The sequence below is a fragment of the Eubalaena glacialis genome, chromosome 1, assembly GCF_028564815.1.
Source record: "Eubalaena glacialis isolate mEubGla1 chromosome 1, mEubGla1.1.hap2.+ XY, whole genome shotgun sequence".
NCBI lineage: Eukaryota > Metazoa > Chordata > Mammalia > Artiodactyla > Balaenidae > Eubalaena > Eubalaena glacialis.
The window spans coordinates 163,515,252-163,542,187 of record NC_083716.1 but is presented as its reverse complement, the minus strand read 5'-3'; the positions used below and the strand labels follow the sequence as shown (position 1 = coordinate 163,542,187).

The following is a 26,936-nucleotide window of genomic DNA, read 5'->3' as shown; positions in this document are numbered from 1 at the left end:
TTTTAAATCGAAGTAATAGTTGATTTACAATGTTTAGTTTCAGGTGTAGAGCAAAGTGATGTTTATGTATTCTTTTTCAGATTCTTTCCGCTTATAGGTTATTCCAAAATACTGAGTATTATTCCCTGGGCTATACAGTAGGTCTGTGTTGGTTATCTGGTTTGTACATAGTAGTGTGTATATGTTAATCGCAAACTCCTGATTTATACCTTCGCATCCCTACCCCTTTCCCCTTTGGTAACTACAAGTTTGTTTTCTATGTCTGTGAGTCTGTTACTGTTTTGTAAGTTCATTTGCATCATTTTTTAGATTCCACATATAAGCAATATCATATGATATTTGTCTTTCTTTGACTTATTTCACTTAGTATGTTAATCTCTAGGTCCATCCATGTTGCTGCAAAGGCATTATTTCATTCTTTTTTGTGGCTGAATAAAATTCCACTGTATTTATATACCACATCTTCTTTATCCATTCCTCTGTCGATGGACATTTAGGATGCTTCCATATCTTGGCTATTGTAAATAGTGCTGCAGTGAAGATTAGGGTGCATGTATCTTTTCGAGTTACAGTTTTCTCTGGATATATGCCTAGGAGTGGGATTGCAGATCATATGGAAGTTCTATTTTTAGCTTTTTAAGGAACTTCATACTGTTTTCCATAATGGCTATACCAATTTACATTCTCACCAACAGTGTAGGATGGTTCCTTTTTCTCCACACCCTCTCCAGCATTTATTGTTTGTAGAGTTTTTGGTGATGGTCATTCTGACTGGCGTGAGGTGATACCTCATTGTAGTTTTGATTTGCATTTGTCTTATAACTGGCGATGTTGTACATCTTTTCATGTGCCTTTTGGCCATCTGTATGTCTTCTTTGGAGAAATGTCTGTTTAGATGTGCCTATTTTTTGTTTGGCTTGTTTCTTTTTTTGATATTGAGCTGTATGAGCTGTTTGTATACTTTAGAGATTAATCTCTTGTAGATCGCATCGTATGCAAATATTTTCTCCCATTCTGTAGGTTGTCTTTTTGTTTATGACTTCCTTTGCTGTACAAAAGCTTTTAAGTTTAATTAGATCCCATTTGTTTATTTTTGTTTTTATTTCGATTACTCTAGGAGATGGATCCAAAAAGGTATTGCTGCGATTTATGTGTTCTGCCTATGTTTCCTCTAGGAGTTTTATAGTATCCAGTTTCACATTTAGGTCTTTAATCCATTTTGAGTTTATTTTTCTGTATGGTGTTAGAGGATGTTAACTAAATTATTAAATTCTTATTATTTGGTGGCATTGTATTTTCTGAACTATATTTGCCTTATAAAACTTACACAACAGGTTCAATAAAATAAAGTTTGTAAACTTTATGGAGCTCCGTAAAGGGCAGTCCTTGTTGCCACCACCATATGACCAATTCCCTAAGTCTAGAGGCAATGATGTTTTTCATCAGTTTCCTTTCTATAACATAAGTACATCACATAAACTTTATTAAATATTGTCAGTGGGTTTCTGAAGGTTGTAGAATTATCTTTAGAGATCTCCTTAAAGGCAGGCTCTATGTTTACCTTTCTCATGTGGTTTTGGCTGGGCTTGACTATAATTCTTCTCAAAATATCCAAGAAATGTCAAGGTAGATAGAAGACTCATTGTTAGCTAATTCAAACTGATGCTATAATAACCTCTATTATTTTGTTCCTAGTGTGAATAATTTATTTATGACGTTGATTATTAAAGTTTTGTGAGGGTTATTAAATACATAATTATAAAAGTTGTTTTCTTCTGTTAGTTATGATAAGCATGCTTCAGTATTCTGTGGGTATTTATTTTTTCTTTGCAATATCGAGAGGGAGTATGATGAGGAAGGTCATTTCAAGGTCTTTTCATTTCCCAAAGCAACCTGATGAAATCTGAGGAAGTCGGCTCTACAAATCACTTATAAACTCTGAGTCCTAGCCTGTAAGCTGACTAAGTTAGTCTTGAAATGGTTGCCTCTGTAGCACTGCTACTCAGGGCTTGTAGGAAGATCACAAGTAGTGGTAAGAGGGAGATGCACAAGTCAGTGATGGAACCCAAGTACCCTCTTAAGCCAATATCTTAAAAGGAAAATTTTCACAAAGGTTATACATTTTACTTAACAATATGAAAACTTGGGAAGTGTATAAAGTTCATTTATTTAAACAATATAAAATATATTATAGATTTCATGTATCGAATTCAGAAAAGATTTTCCTATCTTTGAAGTATCATGTATATGTGTATACTTTTTATACTTTTCAATGTATATACTTTTCATGCAAAAAGAGTAACCAAAAGAAGAATAAAGGAAACACCCATCTAAGTATTTGTATCCTTCCCAAACATGGTTAGTATTTTTTTTAATACAATTACAAGCATATTTAATTAAATAAATGAATCTGGTAGTAAACCTTGATGTGAGAGAGGGTAATTTCTAGAGAAATTTCTTTTGCCCATTATAGGATTATTTCAATGTGAAGGATAATTTTCCACTTTGAAATTGCTTTATTTTAGTTGTATACAGATGGCAATGTAAATGGAGATACCAAAGCATCCATATTCACCATTAATTTTGCATAATGAGTATAATCATGGCCTGAGCATCAATTCTCCTCAGGTCTCTAATGATAGTTTGGAAACTTTAACTATTGAAAGTTCTAGAGAGAAGTCCACAAAGCATTCTTTGTTCCTCAATTTCTAATTTTGATTCATTTTTGGGTCAATTAATAGATATGTAATTTACATCGCATTTAAGAAAGATATCTGTAGAATACTCTCTGGCCCTATATATGAAATTATCTTTCTTTGGACTTTGCAATTGAAAAAAAATTAACTGATGCATCTACAAGTCATGGCGATTGCTGGCAAACACCAGAAGTTAGAAGCAGCAAAGAATGATTCTCCCTTACAGGTTTCAGAAAGAATATGCCCTTTCTGGCACCTTGATTTCAGACATCCAGCCTCGAGAATTGTGAGTCAATAAATTTCTTTTGTTTTAAGCCATCCAGTTTGTGATGGTTTGTTATAGCAGTTTGAGGAAACGAATACACTTCCTTTTATTCCTAATGCTGGTTGAAGCCTTTCCAAATGTCACTGCAAATTTTGCATAGAAAAGTTGGATTTTAGATTTCAAATCTATTGTATCTCAATATCTGGGCCTAAAATTGTAACATCCAGTTATACTTTCCAAAAGCATCAGAGCAATCATTTTCATAATCATTTTTCCATTTAAATATATCTTTGTAAAGTGGTTCTTTACTATGACTAGATGATTTACTTGCTTTTATGTATACTTTATTGAGGTTAGATTGATTTCTGTCTCTGAACTGATGCACTCAAATGAGTTTAGGAATAACTCCCAACATATGAAAGATGATAGCCAAGCCCAGTCTCAATTCCTTTTAATCTTAATGTTTTTTCAGAGAAGGTAAACTTTTTCATTATATCACACATGCATACAGTTTGTTCTGGATTTTTCTTTTTGGGAAGTATGTCCAAAGGTATTTTATGATTCTTCAAATGTCTAAAATTGAAACAACATTTAAACATTTTTTAAGGACTGTGTGAGAATTGTCTAAAATATTCTGCAGTAAATTAGTACTTTACTTCGCACAATGAAAGAATGTGTCAATACATTCTTTTAAAAATTGTATCTTGCTTAAAATCCTAATGTATAGCTATTTCTTTAAAAATACTCTTACACCTTTACCCCTTTGAATAATTGCGAGCAGCACAGCAGCCATTCACAAAACCTTGTAGAGCAGCCCAAGTTGCAAACCAAGGACACTGTTCTATGTTACTGGGACCTGGACCACACCTCCTTCAGCAAGAGGCCTGGGGACTAAACGCCCTCTGCTGGCTGTGTCTCAACATAAGGTTTCTTTCCTTCTTTTATCCTTAGATACAGAAATATTTTGCCAAAAAATATGTGTGTATTTAAAAGGCTCACATGTGTATTTGATTCAGCTTTGTTAATTATACAGGTTGTGATTTCCCTAGATTTAGTTCTGAATTTATAAAATACTTTTCCTGTTGAGTTCCTCAGGACAATATTTACTATAAAAGTTCACAGTTTGAAGAGACTCTATATGTTACTCTATGCCAACTGCTTCACTTTCTAGATGAAGAAACTGAGGTCAGTAAAGTTACAGGGTTCACCCAATTTGCCAGAGCTTCTTAGCGAAAGAGGTCTCTCTGGACCCCAGGCTCATTGCCACTGTTCTTTCACTTGACCATACTGCCCTTTACATACCCATTTTGGAGCTTTGGGCCCTCTGGGAATCCCTTTAGGTATTTGAAATACAGTCAGTTTGAGAAATCTGTTAACAACCATCCAGAAGGACAAATTATAAGAAAATAAACATATCATAATAGTTTTTTCCTCATTCTGTAAAAATAGCCCAGGAACATTTATATTGAAATAACAAAGAAAATTGTTTAGCAATAAAAATTCAACATTTAGCAGTGTGATTTATTTTTTAACACGTTCTCTCTTACTATATATCACACCATCCTGATATTAGCATGGAGAATGCATAGATGGAATTGAATTCATCAATGGAGATGCCAAGCAAAGAGACTTTTGCTCTCAGACAAAAGATTTTTCTGTCTTAATTGATTTCAGATTCTGTTTATAGCCTGTTAGCCCAGTGGTTTATATAGAAGAGGGTAAGGAGATGTAGGTAGCTTCTAGCTGTGTACTCTTATCTTACATGCCTACATGGTATCTATGGTCTTTTACAGTTTTAATGCTCTAAAAGACTTGTTAAAAACAAGATGTGAGTGTGTATCTCAAGTTCAGTATTCCCAGTCTGTCCTCAGTATCACCTATGAAGGCTTAACTCTTTCCCCTTTCACTTCAATATAACTGTATGTAACACTCTGGTAGTTCCCTGTTGGTGCTCAGCAAGTCACCTCATTCTTCCATCCCTGACCTGGTATGTGCTGATCATATCATTAGGACTATCCATTCCACTTTGCCCAGGAAAAGACCACCTCCTTAAAGTCTTAGTACATTTGTCACTTTCTTCATGTAGCGTTTTTGTAACTACTCTTACCCTGATAGCTTATCTGCACTTTATTGTAGGTATGATATCATCTGTGCATATCTTTGGAGCAGAACAGTGCTAACACAATGGGCTTTGGAAAATGACACAACCCGGGTTTGAGACCTTCCTCCACACTCTTCCGAAAGAATTACTGTGAGACTTTGACCAAACCTTAGCTTCCTTATCTGGGAAAAGGGATAAAGATGCCTCCTGTTTCCTGGGCTATTTCAGAGGCTGAATGAGGTAATTCATCTAAACTCTAAACACAGTACTTAGCCCAAGTGACATCTCAGTATCAGTAATTATCTGTGCAAAATCCAGGCATATAATCTACATTTGATTACAGTTGGTCTCATCTTTTTGTTTTATTTTTTAAACCTCGCTGCCCCAGTAATAATGCTAGAGATATATTTTGAATACCTATGGAAACAATTCTAGGAGAAGAGTATGTGTCCAGTAATTACTTGCTGAATTTCATTGAAAGCAATTTCTCTTTGGAGTTCTTTAGTACACGTTATGGAAAACAGAGCAAGAGAATAAGGTAATAAAATAAACAGGATGCACTAATATAATAAAATGTGACTGTTGTTTCTATTTTCTTTCTACTTCATTGCTAAATCCTCCCATTTTAAACACTACTGGTGTTAAAGTTTATGTATGTTTAATAACTTACTCTGCCTTGAAGGGTTTTAAAGGAAGTCTGCAATTCAGGAATCTATACTCAAATATTTTCCAAATATTTACTCATATTGTTGTATGAGTATTGTTTACTCATACTCATAATACTCATAAAACTCATACTCATAATATGTTTACTCATATTGTTGTATGTTGTATTGTTGTAATATTGAAGAATATAAATTGCAAATATAAGCCTAGTAGGAATTCCTTCCAAAAGATACCTCAAGAGATAACACTTGAATGGCAGATATTGTTTTTTATGTGACTGTGGTAGAATTCTCAGATGGCCCCAAGATTCTTGTCCCCTGGTGTACATGCCCTGTTTAACACCCTGCCCTTGAATGTTGGTGAGACTGTGACCATGACAGGAAAGTCACTTCATGATTACATTATGTTACATAAGACTGTGTCTTTGCAGACTGAGAAAGATGGGCCCTCAGTCCTCCAAATTCAAGGAACTGAAATCTGCCAATAACCAGGAATCTTGGAGCCTCCAGTAAGATCACAGCTCTGGCCAACACCTTCATTTCAGTCCTGTGAGACCCTGAGCAGAGAACCCAGCCACGTTGTGCCTGAATTTCTGACCTATAACACTGTGAGTTAATAATTTTGTGTTGTTTTAAGCCACTTAATTGGTAGTAATTTGTTATACAACAATAGGAAACTAATACAGTGACCATCAGGTTAAAGGAGATGCATGCAAAAACTAAATTATTCTCACCATGTAGAACACCTTCTCCCATGGTATGTCTCTATCATTTATCTATTCATTCAGTGATTCATCCATCTATTTATTCATTGATATTTTTGAGAATGTTAAATGTTTCAGGCTTTATCTAAACCATATAGGCCATTCATGAAACTTTGATATGCAGACGTCCAAGTGAGTGCCAACATTTCTGTAAGAGTTTCCTCCACTATTCCAACCTGCTTGAACTCTGTTCTTGATGTTCTCATTGTATTGATTTTCTGTAACAAATTAGCTTTCTCTTGATGATATTCTTTCCTATGTTCTCCCCCGCTGAATTATTCCTTAAATATTTTTTATCTGAAGAACTGGCCTTCACACATATAAATTGCAAGGGAAGTAAATTCCTGGATGGGATATTCTCCTTCAGTCATGGGCAATTTAATACATACTTTCCCTTTATGACTATATCATTAGTTAGAACCATGGAGCAGCAAGGTATCTGGTCTTTGAGGTTCTTACTCATTTATGCCTGTGAATGTAAAATAAGCATAGCAGTAATAATATATATTATTCACATGGCATATATATGTATATATATAGACTATATATTCATTTTAGTGTTTGTTTTATTAGCCACAAATTAATGATAAAAGACTTTGTGATATCATTTCTGAATATATTTTTACTGGTATTTTATATTCGAAACTTTTCCACATACATTGTATTATTAGACACTTCCTAAAACTGGTATGTTGCATATAATTAGAGAAAAATTATATTAAATATATTAAGTCTCAAAAGGCAAATTATAATGTCCTTAAGATAGCACAAAGAAACTCTTATTGTGTATCTGTTGTAACTGCATCTTATCTGTAAAGGTAAACTACCCTTTAGTTTAAATTAGACATAATTTTAAAAATTCACCTCCATATTATTAGCACAACATTGGCACTGAATCAAATAATACTGAACTTTTCTAGGTGGTTTCAAGCTTAAAGAAATCCTACTTATGTCATTCATCATTGCTGCCAACTAAGATCAATTTAGTTTGGCTTCCTCCAGAAGCTGACATTGAACAAGGATTCAAGTGCAAGTAGTTTTTATTATGTAGATGATCCCAAGAAAGAGCAGTAGGAGTGCAGGGAAGGCAAAGCAGCCAATAAAGGGTATATTACAAATTAGTTACACTGTAGATAACTGGAGCCTTATCCTGTTGGGAAACTGGCAACCAGATGGAACAAGCCTCAGATTCAGTTCCCTGGAAGAGTGAAGGACCTGGGATAATTATACCACTTGCCCTCAGCTTTTGCTTGAGGTGTGCTTCCAGGGAGTAGAGTTGATTAATTCCCCAGGTGTGACAAGGTGGGCAAAGCAGCCTCTGGCAGAGAAAACCAGGAGGCAAAGGGACAGAGATTCTGGCCTTTTGGATGTTGGGCTGGAAGCAGGTGGAAGGAGAGAAAGCCAACATTTTGGGATAACCTGCCATGTGTTTGGCAAGATAGCAGTCATTTTAAATATTAGTATATTAAATATGATATAGCATATATCATAAATTATACGTTTCTTCAGTAACTTTTCAGGGTTAGTATTTTTTTTTTTTTTAAATACATTTATTTATTTATTTATTTATTTTTGGCTGCATTGCGTCTTCGTTGCTGCACGTGGGCTTTCTCTAGTTGCAGCCAGCAGGGGCTACTCTTCGTTGTGGTGCATGGGCTTCTCACTGCGGTGGCTTCTCTTGTTGCGGAGCATGGGCTCTAGGCACGCGGGCTTCAGTAGTTGTGGCTCGCAGGCTCTAGAGCACAGGCTCAGTAGTTTTGGCGCACAGGCTTTGTTGCTCCGTGGCATGTGGGATCTTCCCAGACCAGGGCTCAAATCCGTGTCCCCTGCATCGGCAGGCGGACTCTTAACCACTGCGCCACCAGGGAAGTCCCAGGGTTAGTATTATAATTTCTTTTTTTCAAATAAGGAATGTGAGGTTCAAAAAGGTTAGATAAATTCCAGGTCACTCAGTTTGCAAGTGGGAGAACCTGTCTTTGATCTGTGGTCTGTCAGGCTCCAAATCCCGTGCTCTTTTCACAGTTAACATTTTGCTTCTGGGATATTTTAAAAATTAAACTCCAAACTTTATTCAGATTTCACAGGTTTTTCCTTAAATTTCCCATATGGCCCTAGGTTCATTTTTCCAGGATCCCATCCAGGATACCACATTACATGTAGTCGTCATATCTCCTTAGCCAACTCTGATAGATGCTCAGACTTTACTCTTTTTGATGACTGACAGTTTTGAGGAGCATTAGTTAGGTATTTTGTGGCGTGTACCTCAGTTTGGGTTTGTCTAATATTCACCTCGTGGTTAGATTGGGGTTATAGATTTTTTGGGGGAAGATCACAAAAGTGAAGTGCCATTCTCCTCACGTTTTATCAAGGGTGCATGGTATTAACATGAGTAGAACCTTGTGTAGAACCTTGATCACTCACCCAAGGCAGCATTTGCCATGTTTCTCCACTGCAAAGTCACCACCACCCCCTTCCATATTCTACTCTTAGAAAGCAAGTCAGTAAGCACAGCCCACACACAAGCGGGAGGAGAGATAAATTCCATCTTCTGGAGGGGGACTTGTCTACATAAATTATTTGGAATTCTTCTGTATAGGAGATCTCAGAGATCAATATTAACATGTTTTAAAAACTTCAGTCTAAAACTGGGGGCCATGTCTTTATATCAGATTTATATGTAACACGTTAAGATTCTCATAGTAAAAAATAAATCTAGCTCATGGGCCACTTGTTTGGGCCACTGAAGGAAGAAAAGTTCTCTTTAGTGAGCACATTGTAACGTAATGATTTCCACCACCTAGAAATAGCACTTGGTCTTATCAGTGTGTAAGATGTGGATTGAACACTGGCCACCGTGACCTAGGGAGACCACTTTGATCATTCTTTGGTGTTACAGGGACTGTACGGTACACCTCTGAATTTGCTAGCTGCTGTTTTCTTGGGGTGGGGGTGAGAAAAGTGCCTCTTAAAACAAACAATTTCTGCATATCCCAGCCAAATAAGCACATTTTACTTCTTTTAAATAAAAAGAACACTGCAAAATCTGTTTAGAAAGTTAGCAACTAGAGAGATGGAGTAGAAGTATATCTATCTGGTAGGTTTTCATTAGAAGACTAAGATTCTTTACTAGAAATTGGAATGGACAGTAGGCTGTTTCCATGGTAACCCACTGAAGCCTTTTTTCCTTTAATGGAAAGGTATCATTTCTGTACATACCACATGTAGCTTCTTGCTCAGTATTGGATCAAGTCCTTTGATAACAGAATAAAAGAAAGGAACTGACAGAAAGTTCTATAGTCTGTCCCTGCTTGTGGTGAAATTATACTTGGGTACTAAATAACAAGAATAAAAAGCCCTTTTCATTTTGGCCACATTCACCATGCCATTTTTAATAACAAAAGTGCATGTGCAAGTATTTTCATGAGGTTGTATTAGGAATAGGTTACAAGCTCTCCTTTGGCAACCTTTGCACTCTGAAAGATTATTGCTCCTTTTGTCCCCTCAAGTCAAAATTTCCTTGCTTGACATTTACATTCTATTAAAATCTTAGCTCCACTACTTATAAAACTTAATTTTCCACTCTCCCTAGTCCAGGCCTTCCACTCCATTTAGGCTAGTGTCCTTGCTGTCCTTGCACACACTCCGTTCTCTGTGCTCCCTGACAGCCTTGTGAAGCATTTTAGACCCACTCCTGTCCTTATCAGACCTTTTTTCTGAATGCCTTCTGTATAATAGTACAAATATTCTTTGTTTCAAGAATCATTGTTTTGTATTCCCATTGAGATTGAGAGTAGGGATTGTGTGCCCATTTACTTATTTATATTTAATCTCGTTACAAAGTAGAAGTGGATTTAAACAGAATTTTACATATATATGTATATATATATAGAGAGAGAGAGAGAGAGAGAGATGAGACAAAATCCATCTACATAAAAATGGTAATATAATAAAAAGAATCCAAGTATGACGCCAGTATAAATACTTGTCCATAGAATATTATTAATTTTATAATTAATATTATAAAATTATTGTCTCTGGGTGAACCATGTTATTTGGAGTAAAAAAGAAAAGAAAAACCTGCTTCTCAGGAGGCAAACAGCTCTTCCAATACTCAGTGCAGCATGAAATTCTCTTAGGGTTACTCATGGAAAGGACTCTATGTCATGTAACAAACAGCATCTTCCCTACATCCCTATACACAAAAAGAAGTTTGAGTTTTAAGTGTATATTTATTTCCTCTTGGTGCCCATATATTACTGGGTATATATATATATGGTGTTCAATGAATTACTGATTAATAGGTTCTTTTTTCTTTAAATCATCAGTTTTTTGTGACTGGCAGGTTGCTCAAAATTTTCACATTGTTCTATCTTCTAAAAACATTTGTTTTCTAAATTTTTTCCCCCTAAATTCAAGCTTTCTAAATTCGTGTCCCCAGTCACTAGACTGCTGGTTACACAAATCATCTGGACTTATCTCTTGCCTATCTAGCAATAGAGATAAAGAATATTAACTGATTAACATCTAGTTCAACCATATCAATTTACAGATTAGAAATTGAGGGCCAGAAATGACAAGGGACTTCATAACACCTGTGCTATGGACTGAATGTCACCCCACCACCCCAATTCATATGTTGAGCTATAATTCCCAGTGTGATGGTATTTGGAGGTGGTGTATTTGGCAAGTAATTAGGTTCAGATGAGGTCATGAGGGTGGGGCCCTGTGATGGGATTACTGCCCTTATAAGCAGAAGAGATCAGAGCTTGCTTGCTCTCTGTCATGTGAAGAAACAGCAAGAAGGTGGCTGTGTGCAAGCCAGAAAGAGGGCCCTCCCCAGAACATGACCATGCTGACACCCTCATCTAAGACTTCTAGCCTCAAGAACTGTGAGAAAATAAATGTTGTTTAATCCACCCAGTCTATGGTATTGTGTTATAGCAGTCCAAGCAGACTAAGAGTCACAGAGGGATTTTGACACTCAGGTCCTCTGATGTTATCTTAACTTTTCACCAAAGCTGACTCAGATCAAGTATGGTGTAGTGTAGTAGGGTATATGAAGTATATAACCTAATTGTGATACCTTCCTCTCAGGGTTATTGTGAGACTCAAATTAAATATACATACTTAAAACACCTGCAGATGTTTACTATAGGAGTAGTGTTCAATATAATTTCCACCCCCATCACTGCCATAGGCTTTTGGGAAGAAGCATTCATAATATACCCAGAAAGAACTTAAAAGATATTAATAACTAAACCAACTCATACTGCTGATATATGCTTTAATTTAGTGTAGGATGCAATTAATCCTAGAAAAATGTAGAAAAAAATTGTTTCATGCAAAGGAGAAATATTGGCTTCCATATAAATAAAAACAATAGTTTGTAAAGATGAGGCTAGATTGTTAACTAGGAGAAATACCTAATAAAAATTAGAAAGATTTGTTCTTCATAGTTTATACAGAAAAATGATGACAATTCCATGATATCTCAGGTATAATTTTTTTATTTGATACAAAGAATGTATAATTAAGGTCATTAAAATATGGAAGATATTTTGTTGCTATCTTGCCACTATTGTTATATCAGGATTTCTAACAACAAGGCAAAATATATATGGGATATATAGTTATTTGTGAACAAATGAAATATTTAAAACATTTTGTTTTCAGCCATGTAAGTGTATAAGCTTGCATTTGATTAGTCTCCTCATTTTGGGTTATCCTCAATAAAATCTTGTATATGATGACATCTTTTAAAAATTGGTGAGTTTTAAGCAAAGAATGCCTTAAAAATCTTGGTGCTATAAAAATATTATACCTGACATTTTATTTGGCTTGCAGATTTCTTAGACTTTTTTTCCTTTTTCTAAACTTTGTTTCTTTTCCTTGCATTGGTTAGTTAAATATTTGAACATAAATTTCTTGTCCAGTTTTTTGTTATCTAGGCTTCATGTGTTATCTTTTCCTTCCCCAAAAAACAAGTTTTCATATTTGGAAGGGAAAAAAACCCTAGGTATACCCTTACTTGTTACTTTCTTCCAATACTGTAAGAATTTATTAACTAGGATAGAATTGGGAATACAGTAAGATGAAGAAAATCTTAGGTATAGCAAAACATATAATCATAAATATGGGCTCTGCTTGGCTTCTGGTGAATATAAAACTGGGGTAGCCAACACTGTTAATTTAGAAACTATAGACATTATTTACCTTACTTAGAAACTAATAAAGTGGCTTTTTCTACTAGAGTAAGCCAAGGTATTATTTTAGCTATTACAGAATGCTTCAAATGGTAATATTAAATAATTATTTATGTCCTCAGTAAAATTTAGGCACACACTCTCTAAGGGAGAGGAGGGGATCATTTCAAAGGACCTTAATATTCTTCATATATAGTAGATTCATGCATTCAATCCATTAAATTTTTTAATATTAAATATACTAAAATGTTGGCAGGAAGATGACTTGAACAAGCAAGCAGCTCAGGGTAATAATTAAGATCAGGGCGTTAAGTCAAGAATTATGCATTAAGACAGGATGAAAGCATTTGAAGATAAAATAGAGAAAGGAATGAGGTTCAGAAGATTGAAAAAAATACAGAGGAGAAAGGTTCTTCTGGGACTGAATTGTTCAGTGGAGACAAACCTATCATGATGAAGTCAGCAGAAAGCTTATAGTCCATCTCTAAGTAATAGAATCTTCAGAAGAGAGAAACTGGTGGGCTGAGGGAGCACATTGATAACTGCTAGTAGCAAAACATTTTTCTTTTAGTAAGTTTTTCGGTTAACAGTCTACCCTTGTCAGTAAGAAAAGTTCTGTTGATGGTGTGCAATAAGAGAAGTACGTATGCCTGTGTGTGTGTGTATTTTGTAAAAATACAGTAGTATTAAAGTTTCTGCTTTGTGAAAGTGTGTGATATTTCACTTTCAAAGGGGGTTTTTCAAAATATTCTGGAAATTCCATTAATAAAATGAATACAAATTTATGTGAATTTTCCCAAAGATCTTAAAGTATTTTAATATTTAAGCTTTATAGAAATTTAATTTTAAGCTTTTTAGAGCATGGGCTGATATGATGACACACTTTAATTGATTAATCAATAGAATAAGTATTTCTTTTGTCCTACTATGTGCACATACTTTGATATCATCATCATTTCCTTAGATGCCCTCCTAGAGACTGTTGTCCCCTCCAACTTTAGTCCAGTGCCTTTCCTTTTCCATATGCTCTCCTTATCAGGAATCAGGGTAGACATTTTTATTATCTCAACACCAGAAATAATTGAACCTTTTTGAAGCTGGTTTGTTTTTATATTATTGACCCAATAAATCATATAACCAGTGTTGTACTTACAGCTAGAAAGCTTGGAGCCAAAGTTGTGGCTTATTTAAATGAATGTAGGATTTCAGGTATTAATTTTAAACACTTCACTTTAGAAAGTAAAAGTGCTTTCTAGGTTGACTTGCATTGCCAATTTTTCCATAGCTTTTAAAAAAAGTGTCAAATGTGATAGATGTTAACTATCATTAAGCAGAAATACATAAAATTGGACTGTACAACACTTAGAAGAAAAGATAGATCTAAGAAATAGACAATACTAGTGCTCAGTTTTTGGAAATATTCAGAAAACAATCTCACAATCTCTGAGTAACTCCTACAAGGGGAAAGAAAAGGATTGAACACAACAGATTTGCCATTTATTTCTATGCCAGGAAACACTCTGGCCAGGCAAAAATAGGCAGAATAAGATCATTAGTTTAAGTTCCTGCAAGTTTTAATCAACTCCAAGCTTAATACGTGTTTCTTTACTACAAAAGATAATATAATTTGTTTGAATTAAGAAAATGTTACCTGTTGATTGTTTACTCAGTTCTTGAATTAAGATTTGCAAAAGCAATTTTAAAACTTCTGTCAGAACTTATTAACTATTAATGGAAATGGCCATCATCATTTAATATTTATGGATTCACTTTTAGTTATTTTATACTTTAAAATTTTTATTAATATAGGATTTAGAGCTATTGACAATTTTATTTACTACTACAATTGCACTAAAATAGAATACAAAAACTCAAGTTAAAATGGAATATCCAAAACCAAATTTTCTATAATTAAAATATTCTGTAGGACCAGTATAATTTAGAGCCATTCTTTGTAGCTACTACTTGATTTCTTGAAGTAGCAAGATAAAGTAATATATGTTTTTAACTTTGAGGAAGGTTTCGTATCTTATATCTTAAACCTCCGAAGGGGTGGATTGCTTAAGAACACCGAGCTAGAGACTTCCTGGAGTTTTCTTTGTGAGGACCTACAGTAGTTTCCTGTGTCTGCTGAAACAAATTATCGCAAACTTGATGACTTAAAACAATGGAGATTTATTCTCTCGCAGTTATGGAGGCCAGAAATTTGAAGTGAGTTTCACTGGGTTGAAATCAAGGAACCAGCAAGGCAGTGTTCCCTGTGGAGGCTCTAGGGGAGAATCTGTACCTTGCCTCTTCTAGCTTCTGGCAACAGACTATATTTCCTTTGCTTGTGGCCACATCACTCCTATCTCTGCCTCTGTGGTCTCATTCCCTTCTCCTTGTCTGTGTGTGTGTCACATCTCCCTCTGCTTTCCTCTTATAAGGATACATGTGGTTGCTTTTAGTGCCAACCAGGTAATCCAGGACAATCTCCTATAGCATGATCCTTAATCACATCTGCACAGTCCTTTTTGCCATATAAGGTAACATTCACAGGTGCCAAGGCTTAGGATGTGGATACGTTTGGGGGTCATTTTTCAGCCTATTACAGCCTAAAATCTAGGCATTTTCATAGGAACAGTTTCATCTTCCAGGAAGGTTTTCCTTTATGTGGTTTCCCCAAAATTTTGAAGCTATTTCTGTGTTAACAGCAGGTCCTTGAGTAACTTTGAAAATTTTGTATGAATTTGTTTACCCATTCATTCTTTCAATAAGCACTTACTACTGTAGAAGGATTAAGAAAAGGAAATTAACTAATACTTGCTTCAAGAAAAGTTTACAGTTTGTTTTTGGAAATGAATTGAATAAACACAATTGAATGAAAATATGAGAGTTAAAAGAGAAACATCGAGATATGGTATATGAGTAAGTAAAAAACAAACGTGAAAAATTAAAGTATTGTGAGTTCAGAAAAAGGAAGTATCAATGTATATTGAAAATCAGAAAAAAACAAATTATTATATGGAGGACGGTGAATTTTGAAGTGGAACTAGAACAATGTAAACTATGGAATTACATAAACTAGAATTTATGTAGTTAGAAAAGTGGAGAAAGGTGATATCAGATGGGTAAAAGAAAAGGCAAGGATATGATTTTAAAAAATGGATTACAGTAACAATTTTTAAAATGTCTGTTCTGGCTGTACTCAGTAGAGTTGATAGAGTTGAGAGTTTGTATGGGTGAGCAACAGGAGATAAAATTACAAGGTTAAGAAGGAGTCAGACTGTGTAGAGCTTTGACTAGTGAAGAATGTTAATTTTATCTTGTAATAACTGGGGGCTCTAAAGTTTTTTGTTTTTCCAGTTGGGAATGGTATTTTTAAAGGAGTTTTCATTACTGAATGAGGGTGGAGTAAAGACAGGCTGGAGCTCTGGTGAAACTATATTGAAACTATTGTGGTAAATCAAATATGAAGCAATCAAGGCCAAGATTTGGAAAGTAGAATTATTAATAAAAGAAAAGAAGGAATAGGGAAAAAGGACATGTAGAAAGAATCCACAAGGCTTAGTGCCTAGTTCGAGAAGGGCAGGGTGTGTGATAAGAGATAAAAGAAGAAAATGTAAAAGATAGATGAATACAAAGATTGAAGAAAAAGGGCTTTTCATGAAAGATGAGTTAATTACAGACACACTGAGTTTGAGGCTACACTTGGTCATTCAAGTAGAAATGTGCATTAGTCAGTTTGAAGCAATGGGTGTAAGCCCAGGAATTGGTATTATTTTGGAGCTTTAATTTCCTGGGAAAATAGAATGAAAAGAATCAAGAATAAACAGAGTAGCATAGAAAAAATGGTCTCACTGACTTGTATATGTATCCCAAAGGGTTTTTTGATACCAGACTGATCCCATGATAGCAGGCCCTGCTGAGACTTACTTGGAAGGGAACTAACTCTTGTATTGAAGGACTTGATGAACAGATACCACATGACGCCCTGAAAAACCAGGTCAATGTGAAATGTATGTCTTTAGATATTTCCTCCTACTAACATCATCTGCTAACCTCATCTAGAGTATCTATTATAGGCTAGCATAGCCAGGTTTTGTTGGATGAATGATTGAGACAATTTACCATTCCATCCTCAGTATATTTTAGTCTCCTGGTAGGAGCATAAGCCAACCAAAGTCAAGAGAAGTTCTCCCAGCCAAGCATTAATGAGACTGAAAGGCTCTTGGAATAATCCCAATTTCTATAGAGGTTATAATAACTGCTCTCTTCTAGCTCTCATGTATCCAACTCATTTAAACATTTAGTGAATGGTAAATGTTCTTTTTTTTCCTCACAGGCCGTTGTGGGATTTTACTTTGTGAAATCCCTGGTGAGTTTTAATTCCAGTGTGCAAGTTATTAAAAGGGGACCAAACTAGTATAGAAATGGCTTATAAGTAATTATAAGATGTAAACTTTACATATAAAAAGGTAAACTTTAAAATGAATACATATCTCTTGAATGAATATATCCATTACAATCTATGAGTATATTAGAATGTATTACTAAAATAATTTTCTGTAGGAGAGGGTCTGTAATGAGGAGAGAAGGTATTTGTTTACTTTCAAAATTTGTAATGTACCTGTCATAAGGTTAGATTCCTCTTAGGTATAAATAATCACGTTTTAGAGGAAGAGGAGACATTTGCATGAAAGTATAGATAATACCTAATGATCTCTTCTTTATCTTGGCGGACAATGGGGTTTTAATAAATGGCTAGCATAAGCTTCCCTAAAGGCTTGCTACCTTGAAAAATGGCTGTGAATCATTTACTGCAATAAATTACATGGAATGTGTCCATGTGCTTTCTAGCTCTCTCCAAATGAGTGGCTACAGGGAGAAAGAGAAACATAAATGCATTTGCTAAAATGTGTTTTTCCATCACTTTATATTTTTGGTCTTTAGAAGGAATAAGTACAATATGTACAAAGGCTGCTTTTCTCCCTATTTTTGATTAAAGATATATTGCAGTTCAAAGGGAAATACCATTGATTTTAAAAAAATTTTATATTGATACATTATATATTATGTATATGTATATGATATATTTACATTTTATCAAAGAAAAATGTTTATTTTATAAATAGTATATTAATCTAATTTGACCCACTTATATAAATTTATATATATTTTAAGTAAAATTTATATAAGTTTTAAATAAAACTCCAGACGCACAGGCTCAGTAATTGTGGCACACGGGCCCAGTTGCTCCGCGGCATGTGGGATCTTCCCAGACCAGGGCTCGAACCCGTGTCCCCTGCATTGGCAGGCAGATTCTCAACCACTGCGCCACCAGGGAAGCCTGATAATAATCTTAATGAAGTGTTTTTATAAGTGGTGAAGAGAATAAAGAACCACCTCAAACTCCAATGAAAACATAAGCAAAAACATGACTGTGAAATTCATAAAGTACTAATGCCAACTTTAAAAATGTTTATGTGCATTGATAATGTTAGAAATATGATTTAAAGTAAGATAAAATGTTTCTTCCATACTAAACTGGCTAAGACGAGAAACAAGAAAAAGACAGTATCCAGTTAGGGTTGGCCACTGTGGTCACAGTCCTGGGGGAGCGTGGCTGGGGATCAATACAGATGCGGTGAATGTAAAACTGGTGTGGAGTCAGGCAGATTCACGTTCAGACTGGCTTTACCACCTCGATCACATCATTAATCTCAGGGTTTCCATTGAACTCATGAGTAAAATCAGGATAATAACACCATGTACTTCATTGATGTAAAAACCAAAGAGGATAATGCATGTTAAATGTATATCATAGTACCTCTTCCTATTTTAGCTATTTGTCCTATTAAATTGGTGAAACATTAAAGAGGACAATTTGTCACTGTATATTAAAAACCTGGAAATGTTGCATAACCTTTGATCTGGCAAACTTACTTGTAGACATTCTTTCTAAAGAAGTAAATATGGATGGAAGCTCACCAGATTTTAGCTACAAGGGTATTGATGAGCCTGGGGTATAACAATGAAAAGTCATAAATAACATTGTGTGTTAAACAGTACAGGATTGATGAAATAAATTATAGTTTATCCATTAAAATATGCCCTGCTTAGGGTAAGAAGTTGTTAGCCAATAGGTAGCAGAAAAGAAGCTAAATTATTTGGGTTTTAAACAGTGAGCATGTCTTAAGTTTGTGAGTGGAGCAGTATTTGGCCAGTAGTGCAATTAGAACAGTATTAGTGAACTGTAGAGACATGAATGTGCCCAGAGCATGCAGGGAATAAAGAATTATCAAACATGTCTAGAGCACAGGAACTATAACATCAAGGGAGATTAAGCTGGTAAGTCAGATGGGGATGAAATTAAGAGGGGCTTTGAATATCGTAACTAGGGAATTTGTACTTTATTTTTGGACAGAGAAGAATTGCTGGAGATTTTAATCTGATTTTAATACTAATATGCCATGTATGGAATGTACTTATGGAATTCCATATGATATATGGAAATAATGATTTGTTGTTTTTTTTGTTTTTTGTTTTTTTTTACCATACAGGTGAAAGAAGGTGTAGGCTAGGACAAAGACAGAGGTCCTGGTTTTAAAGGGACTTAGAGGTAGGAGTCAAGGGACATTATTTTCATAGAAATAGAGGATTTGGTGGCCAATGAAATTTCAGAAATGAAGTGTCTGTCAGATTTTAATTTTGGATGGTTGTGTGAAAGGGAAGAAAATGAGTATAGTTTGGAAAGCTTTGATTTTGAGATGCCTGTAAAGAATCCCAATTATTAATTAGCAATAGATTCCAGAGCTCAGGAGAGAGGTTGGAGCTGAAGATATAAATCTGAGTCATCAGTACTGTAGGGGACATGAAACTGCTTCCAGGAATCCACATCATCTTTTCAGAAGTATAAAGAAGACAATCCCATAACTTCTAGTAACACACTTTCTACCAGTAAATTGTTAAGTTCTCTCTTTCACTTGTAGAAATTTATGTTCAAGTTTTAATCATATTCTTATTTTCATTCTTTTGAATGTGTTTAATGATCATCATGATATTACTTGCTAATGAAAAGAAAGCATTTCGAAAGCAGATAGGAATGGAGTATCAAATTTTGTCATTATTCTTTGAGGTAGAAGACTTTTATTACTAAGGTTTTAAAGAGACCACCTCAAGATGATCAAGTGTTGAATTTAATAATAATTCTCCACTTGCTACCCTGTTTTTACAGTATTCCTGATACAAAAACATCCATGCATTCTTTCATCTATTTACTTGACTAATTTTTATTAGGTGCCTACAGTATCCCAAGCACTGTGCCAGGTGCTAGGAATGAGGAGAGAAGAGTATGCTGGATATTTGATTATCTAAATGTTTAAGAAAAATATTTCCAAGAACTACTGAAAAGTAAGTTTCTTTCTGATATCTCCAAAATTTAAAAAATCCAAACTACAAAAACACCCTTGCAAGGAGAAATGGTTAAAAGTATAATTGTCTAGAAATATAAAGTGCATTCTTTTAGAAAGGTAACTGAGTAAAACATGCTTTAAAAAAAAAAGCATTAACATTTGTTTTGACTTTTGTGTAAAAGCAGGAGAAAGAAATTTAAATTAAAAAATTTTTTTTATTTATTTATTTTTGGCTGCATTGGGTCTTTGTTGCTGTGCGTGGGCTTTTCTCTAGTTGCGGAGAGCCGGGTCTACTCTTTGTTGTGGTGCATGGGCTTCTCATTGCGGTGGCTTCTCTTGTTGCGGAGCACGGGCTCTAGGCACGTGGGCTTCAGTAGTTGTGGCACATGGGTTCAGTAGCTGTGGCTCGCAGGCTGTAGAGCGCAGGCTCAGTAGTTGCGGCGCACAGGCTTAGTTGCTCCGCGGCATGTGGGATCTTCCCGGACCAAGGCTCGAACCTGTGTCCCCTGCATTGGCAGGCAGAGTCTTAACCACTGTGCCACCAGGGAAGTCCGAGATTTGAATATTTTTAGGAGTTGGGGCTACTTCTAAAAATTCAAAACTAAATAACCATAAAAATAGATGCTGTTTCCACGGTAACATAAAAGAATAGCAATAAAAGACAGAGAAGGTAGCTTTCTCAATAATTTATTCATTCTCAATAAAATCCTAAGATCTGTTCTTTTTAAAAGTAAGTCAAAATTTTAAACATGTCCCTAGTATTAATCATGCTAGAAATATTGAGTTCCATCAAAAAGATATCATAATAGGGTTTTATGTGATGTTTTAATTTTTTCATAATATATATTTATTAGAATAACAGGAGAGGCAGCGCATTTTATTGAGCTTAACAATACCATGAAGTGTCTTGTGCTTTTATCTTGCCTCTGGCATTATTAGCCACTGAATAAACATTTTATGTTTTACTTTTAGAAGTAAAAACAGAGATAATTGAGAACACAAATGGAAATAATAAAGAGAATAATTAATAGCAGTAGACCAAAATGTACTATTTAGTATATGCCATGCTAGTATTAGTTGTTTCATAAATTTTTACTAATCTTTAGAGAAAAAAATTGAGGGAAAATTTTTATGCATTTTATAGATAAAAACTGAAGCTCAAAAATACTAAGTGACTTATCATGATAAGTTACCCAATTAATCAGATCTGAATAGTGTTATAAAATGATGTTCTTTTATTCTCAACAGTTCAATTTCTCCATTTTTATTTGTTTAATTATGAAAGTAGTACATATATATGGAAAAATATGGGGTAAAAAGTAAAATTTCCTATACCAGCTTAATCTTCTCTCCAGAGGCCATTTGTATTCCAAATAGATATGTATACATTTCTAATAAATTGTATAGCATTTACATATATATATTATAGATACTATATAGAGGAAAATGTTCACATACATTTTCCACAAATGAGATCATTCAAAATTCAAAGTAAGTTGTACTGTGCGTTATTTTTCCCTCTTTTCAATGTTTGAGGACAGTACATTTAGACCTCTCAGTCATTTTGGTGGCTATGTAGTAATCTGAACTGTGGATACACCATGATTTATTTAAACATTCTCCTCTTGGTAAATATTTGTTTCCATTATTTGTGTTGTAACAAAATGGGCTTCAATAAGCATTTTCAACATTTGTAGACACGAATAAGTATTCACATAGATGAAAAAATATTGGTTTTAAATTTTATCTTATTAAGTAGATAACATAGAGACATTAGAAAATATGTAGGTATGGGTTTTTTACTTGCTGTTTATTTGTTCCCCTTATTTATGAATCCCTGAGATTGGTGTCTGTCTATACTTTTGGTTTCTATGATAATAACAGCATTTTTGGCAATGTCTACATAGTACTAAGGTATAGATCCATTATTCTGACCATGAATTCTTTCATCTATTTACTTGACTAGTATTTATTAAGTGCCTATCATATTCTAAGTGCCACGTGCTGGGGAGGAAGAGAGGAGTAAGACATAGCCCCAGCCAACAGGAAGTTTACAGTAGAGTAGGATAGTTTATTTCTGGTTATTATTCATGTAAATGAATAATGTAATTTTAAACATTTATGATCTAGGTGTTCCATGTCATTTAGACAAATTTAAGTATATGACTGGTTATCCTTTTTAACAGTAACCTTGGCTCCTTAATGATTCCATGAGGATAATTCACCTGAAGGATCTTCCTCCCTCATTTTCATCTGTATTAGAATCAGAGTGATTTCATAAATAATGTTTCCCTTTTTGAATTCTGCAGGTAATCACTGTGCAGGTGATGAGCTGGATTTTTCATAAGCTGTTGAAACACATTATGGGAGACACTTCTAAATGTCCACCCAATACCCATGGTAAATAAACTGTGAGGAGAAGCTGTGCATGAGTGTGAGGTGAAGTATTTAGTGTTTTTGTGCCAAGAGGTGTCCAAGTAACACATTTCTGGACAAAGAGACATACATGGAGATGTGTTGAGCCTTTAGGAAGGCATTTGCTTTGCCTAATAAAAGGACAGACATGGCTATTTCAACCCTCCTCTACCCCCACTTCTTCCTGCTTTGAATGTGGACATGATGTCTGGAGTTTCAGCAGCCCTCCTGTGATCAGCTGATGATAAAAGTTAACTTTAAGAAGAATGGAAAGATAGAAAGCTTCTGGTTTCTTGGTGGACTTATTGAGGACTGGAACAAATTATCAACAATTGACTACTTTCAGATTTCTTATTATGTGAAAAAATTAAACCCCTATATATTTAGTCCTCTGACAGCTTTTGCCATTTGAGGCTGAATTCATCAGGCCTCCATTGGGTTTTGGTAGTAGAAGCCTCTCACACTCGTGAATCAGTATAGTAAGCCGGACCATTTTTGAATGCTGTCGTTATTCTGCCTATGTTTTTGTTTCCATCGTCTTCTTTCATATGGTCGTTTTCCCATGCTGCAATTTAGAAAGTTTGACTCAAATATTTTCTTGCTTAAATTCAAACTGTGTAGCACTAATTAATATTTTAATAATGAAGTTGTTTTTGTTTGTTTGTTTGGTTTTAGGGAGAAACTTCATTTTAGTGTTCTCCATTGAATCATACAAAAGTCTGATTTGAAGTATGGTGCCAAAATTCAACAGGGCCATTTCCTTCTGGCTTTTTCTCTATGGATCCTTTTTTTTTTTCTTTAAATTTTTTATTAGAGTATAGTTGAGTTACAACGTTGTGTTAGTTTCAGGTGTACAGCAAAGTGATTTATTTATACACATACATACATCCATTCTTTTTCAGATTCTTTTCCCATATAGGTTATTACAGAATATTGAGTAGAGTTCCCTGTGCTATACAGTAGGTCCTTGTTGATTATCTATTTTATATATAGTAGTGTGTGTATGTTAATCCGAAACTCCTAATTTATTCCTCTGCCCCACATTCCCCATTTGGTAACCATAAGTTTGTTTTCGAAGTCTGTGAGACTGTTTCTGTTTTGTAAATAAGTTCATTTGTGTCATTTTTTAGATTCCTCACGTAAGCGATATCATATGATATTTGTCTTTCTCTGTCTGACTTACTTCACTTAGTATGATAATCTCTAGGTCCATCCATGTTGCTGCAAATGGCATTATTTCATTCTTTTTTATGGCTGAGTAATATTCCATTGTATATATGTACCACACCTTCTTTTTCCATTCCTCCGTCCATGAACATTCAGGTTGCTTCCATGTTTTGGCTATTGTACATAGTGCTGCAATGAACATTGGGGTGCATGTATCTTTTCGAATTATGGTTTTCTCTGGATATATGCCCAGGAGTGGGATTGCTGGACATACGGTAGTTCTATTTCTAGTTTTTAAAGAAACCTCCATACTGTTCTCTATAGTGGTTGTACCAATTTACATGCCCACCAACAGTGTAGGAGAGTTCTCTTTTCTCCACACCCTCTCCAGCATTTATTGCTTGTAGACTTTTTGATGATGGCCATTCTGACCAGTGTGAGGTGAAACCTCACTGTAGTTTCGATTTGCATTTCTCTAATAATTAGTGATGTTGAACATCTTCCAAAACTCTGTTGAATAAAAGTGGCAAGAGTGGACATCCTTGTCTTGTTCCTGATCTTAGGGGAAATGCTTTCAGCCTTTCACAGTTGAGAATAATGTTAGCTGTCGGTTTGTCATATATGGCCTTTATTATGTTGAGATAGGTTTCCTCTATGCTGAGTTTCTGGAGAGTTTTTATCATAAATGGGTGTTGAATTTTGTCAAAAGCTTTTTCTGCATCTATCGAGATGATCATGTGGTTTTAATTCTTTAGTTTGCTGATGTGGTGTATCACACTGATTTGCGGATATTGAAGAATCCTGCATCTGCTCCTGGGTCTCACAATGGTAGTGGCATCCTGCACACTACCGGGGCAGCAGGGGCAGTGATTGGCGACTGCTCGCTGCCCATGCGTGCTCCCCAGATGGCAGGGGCAGTGAACAGTGCCCACTCCTGGGTCTCACAACAGCAGTGGCAGTCTGCGCACTCCCGGGACAGCAGGGGCAGCGATTGGCACCTGCTTGTGGGTCTCCTAGTGGCGGTGGTGGCTCGCACCCACCACCGGAGCTCTTGTAGGTCGCCTAAGAGTGCGCGCAGGGAAAGAAGCTCCTATGGCGGTCCTACCCCTCTCCTTGCACGTTTCCCCAACAATGGCACCTTGTCTCTCTGGTGTGTCCAACCTTCTTCTGAGTACACCCTTGGTTGCCACACTCCAGCCTCTTCAGGCTGTCTCTGCACAGCCAATCCCAGTCCTCTACCTAGATCTGACCTCTGAAACCTGAGCTTCAGCACCCAGCCCCTGCCCACAGTGGTGGGCAAGCGTCTCAGGCTGGGGAGCACAGGGCAGCGGTGACCATCTGTGCAGGTCACCCTCCATCTTGCCTTCCTCAAACTGGTTGCTGCACTCTCCTCCGAGGCTCTGAAGCTTCTCCTCCATCCTGGCTGATCTCCTCACCGTAGAGGGGACTTTCCGGGATGCAGGAAAATTTCCTCCTTTGTAGTTCCCTCCCTGGGGTGCAGTTCCCATCCGAGTTCTTTTCTTTATTTTTTTTCCCTTTTTTCTTTTGTCCTATCCAGTTATGGGGAGGTTTTCTTGCCCTTTCAGAAATCTGAGGTCTTTTGCCAGTGTTCAGTAGATGTTCTGTGCAAATCGTTCCACTTATAGATGTATTTTTGATGTATTGGTTGGAGTAGATGAGTTCCACATCCTACTCCTCTGCCATCTTGATCCGTAAGATCTCTCTATGAATTCTTGATACATTCAGCTGCATTACAAATATAACCATCGTGTTGTGCTGATCAGAATAATTTTTGCTTCCTCAGCTCACTCTAAAGCACTAGATAAACAGCTCACTCCTGTGCTTCATCTTGACCCTTTTAGACAGCTTGTGTACAGAGGAACAGTTATCTCTAACTGTGCTTTGTTATAAGTTCCCACGAACTCCAAATTCGGCCTCTGAAAGTAGCCATGGCAGCAAGACTCACAGCCAAGTAGCCTCCACGTGGCCCACCTTGCAGTGCCACTTTCCAACGCTTACAGAGAGCACAAGAATCCTTGTTATAGTATAAGTTTCTGATAATTAATTGGACTGTCACACAGAAAAAGGTGTCCTAGAATTTCAGTCAAGTATAAATCTTGTTTAAAGACATTTTTACCTGGTCCAAAGGGCGTCTTCAGATAGCCAAAGCAAAGTTGTAACAAATGTGCTTATCTATGCACTTTAAAATTTTATTAAACCACCAAAAGTCATAGAAAACATGACATACGTAAACATTTGAAAAAGAAATTTAGGATAATCACCATCGGGAAAACATCATAGTTGTTGAGTGATTATTTTATATGATTCAGTTAACAACAGAATAAAATGTAGTCCTCATTTACTCATACATGGTAATATGAGATGAGTCTCAAACATCTGGCTGTCCTCATTCACCATAGGCTCATTGAAGATGTTGCTCTTTTTATTAAATTTTTCAGTGCTTTCTTACAATACTTGGGATAATAACATAGGCAAATTAATTCTTGATTAGAATGCCCATTAATTTACTAACCTAAGCCATCGTCTACCTGAATAGTTTACACAACATTTTTCCCCCCAAATATGAAGCTGATAAAAAAGGGAGAGTTTACCTGATTTCCTCCCATACCATGACAGTTGAATATACCCACTTTTTCATTTTCCTTGCGGCCCATGTTGTCTAAACATTGATTTGTTTCAACATTTCTTATCTAAAGGAAACACACAAAAATGTAAGTCAGAAAGTCTTTCTGATATTTTCAAATTGCAAATTGGTAACAAAATAATATGAGTTTGTAAGGAAATTTCTCCAAGGAGAACACATTGCTTTAAATATTTATTTTTATTTTTCTATGTCCATTCTGAGATCTATATAAGATTCTAAACTCTCATTCAAGTAAGCTTGAATAGCGTGAGCATTGTCATTAGCATCCAATCAAGAGGCACTCTTTGTTTATAGCATAGTATCAGAAAAGAAGAAAACCTCTACATATTATAAATTAGGAATTCTTCCCAAAATCCTTTTAAAATTAGGACAGTTTCCAAATTCCACTCATAACTATAGTGTATTCGTGATGTCCTATAGAGAAAGGAATAGAAACAAATTGGTCAAATATTCAAATTTATGTATTTTTAGTTGCTTCATTACTAGATGCTCCATTCTGTACATTTATAAAGATTAATTACACTGTTTATTTCTTTAACTAAAATATACACATCTTTTTTCATTCCCAGTGCCAAACTTAGTGGAAAGCAGCTGACCCTAA

General features: G+C 35.5%; 1 protein-coding gene across 1 annotated transcript in view; it reads right to left on the bottom strand.

The window, feature by feature from the left end:
• Positions 1–26,936, bottom strand: part of GALNT13 (polypeptide N-acetylgalactosaminyltransferase 13) — a 474,459-nt gene that overhangs the window by 20,262 nt on the left and 427,261 nt on the right. The window contains exon 9 of the mRNA XM_061200203.1: positions 26,283–26,381. Coding sequence (XP_061056186.1) covers positions 26,283–26,381 — 99 coding nt within the window. The remainder of the gene's footprint in view (positions 1–26,282; positions 26,382–26,936) is intronic.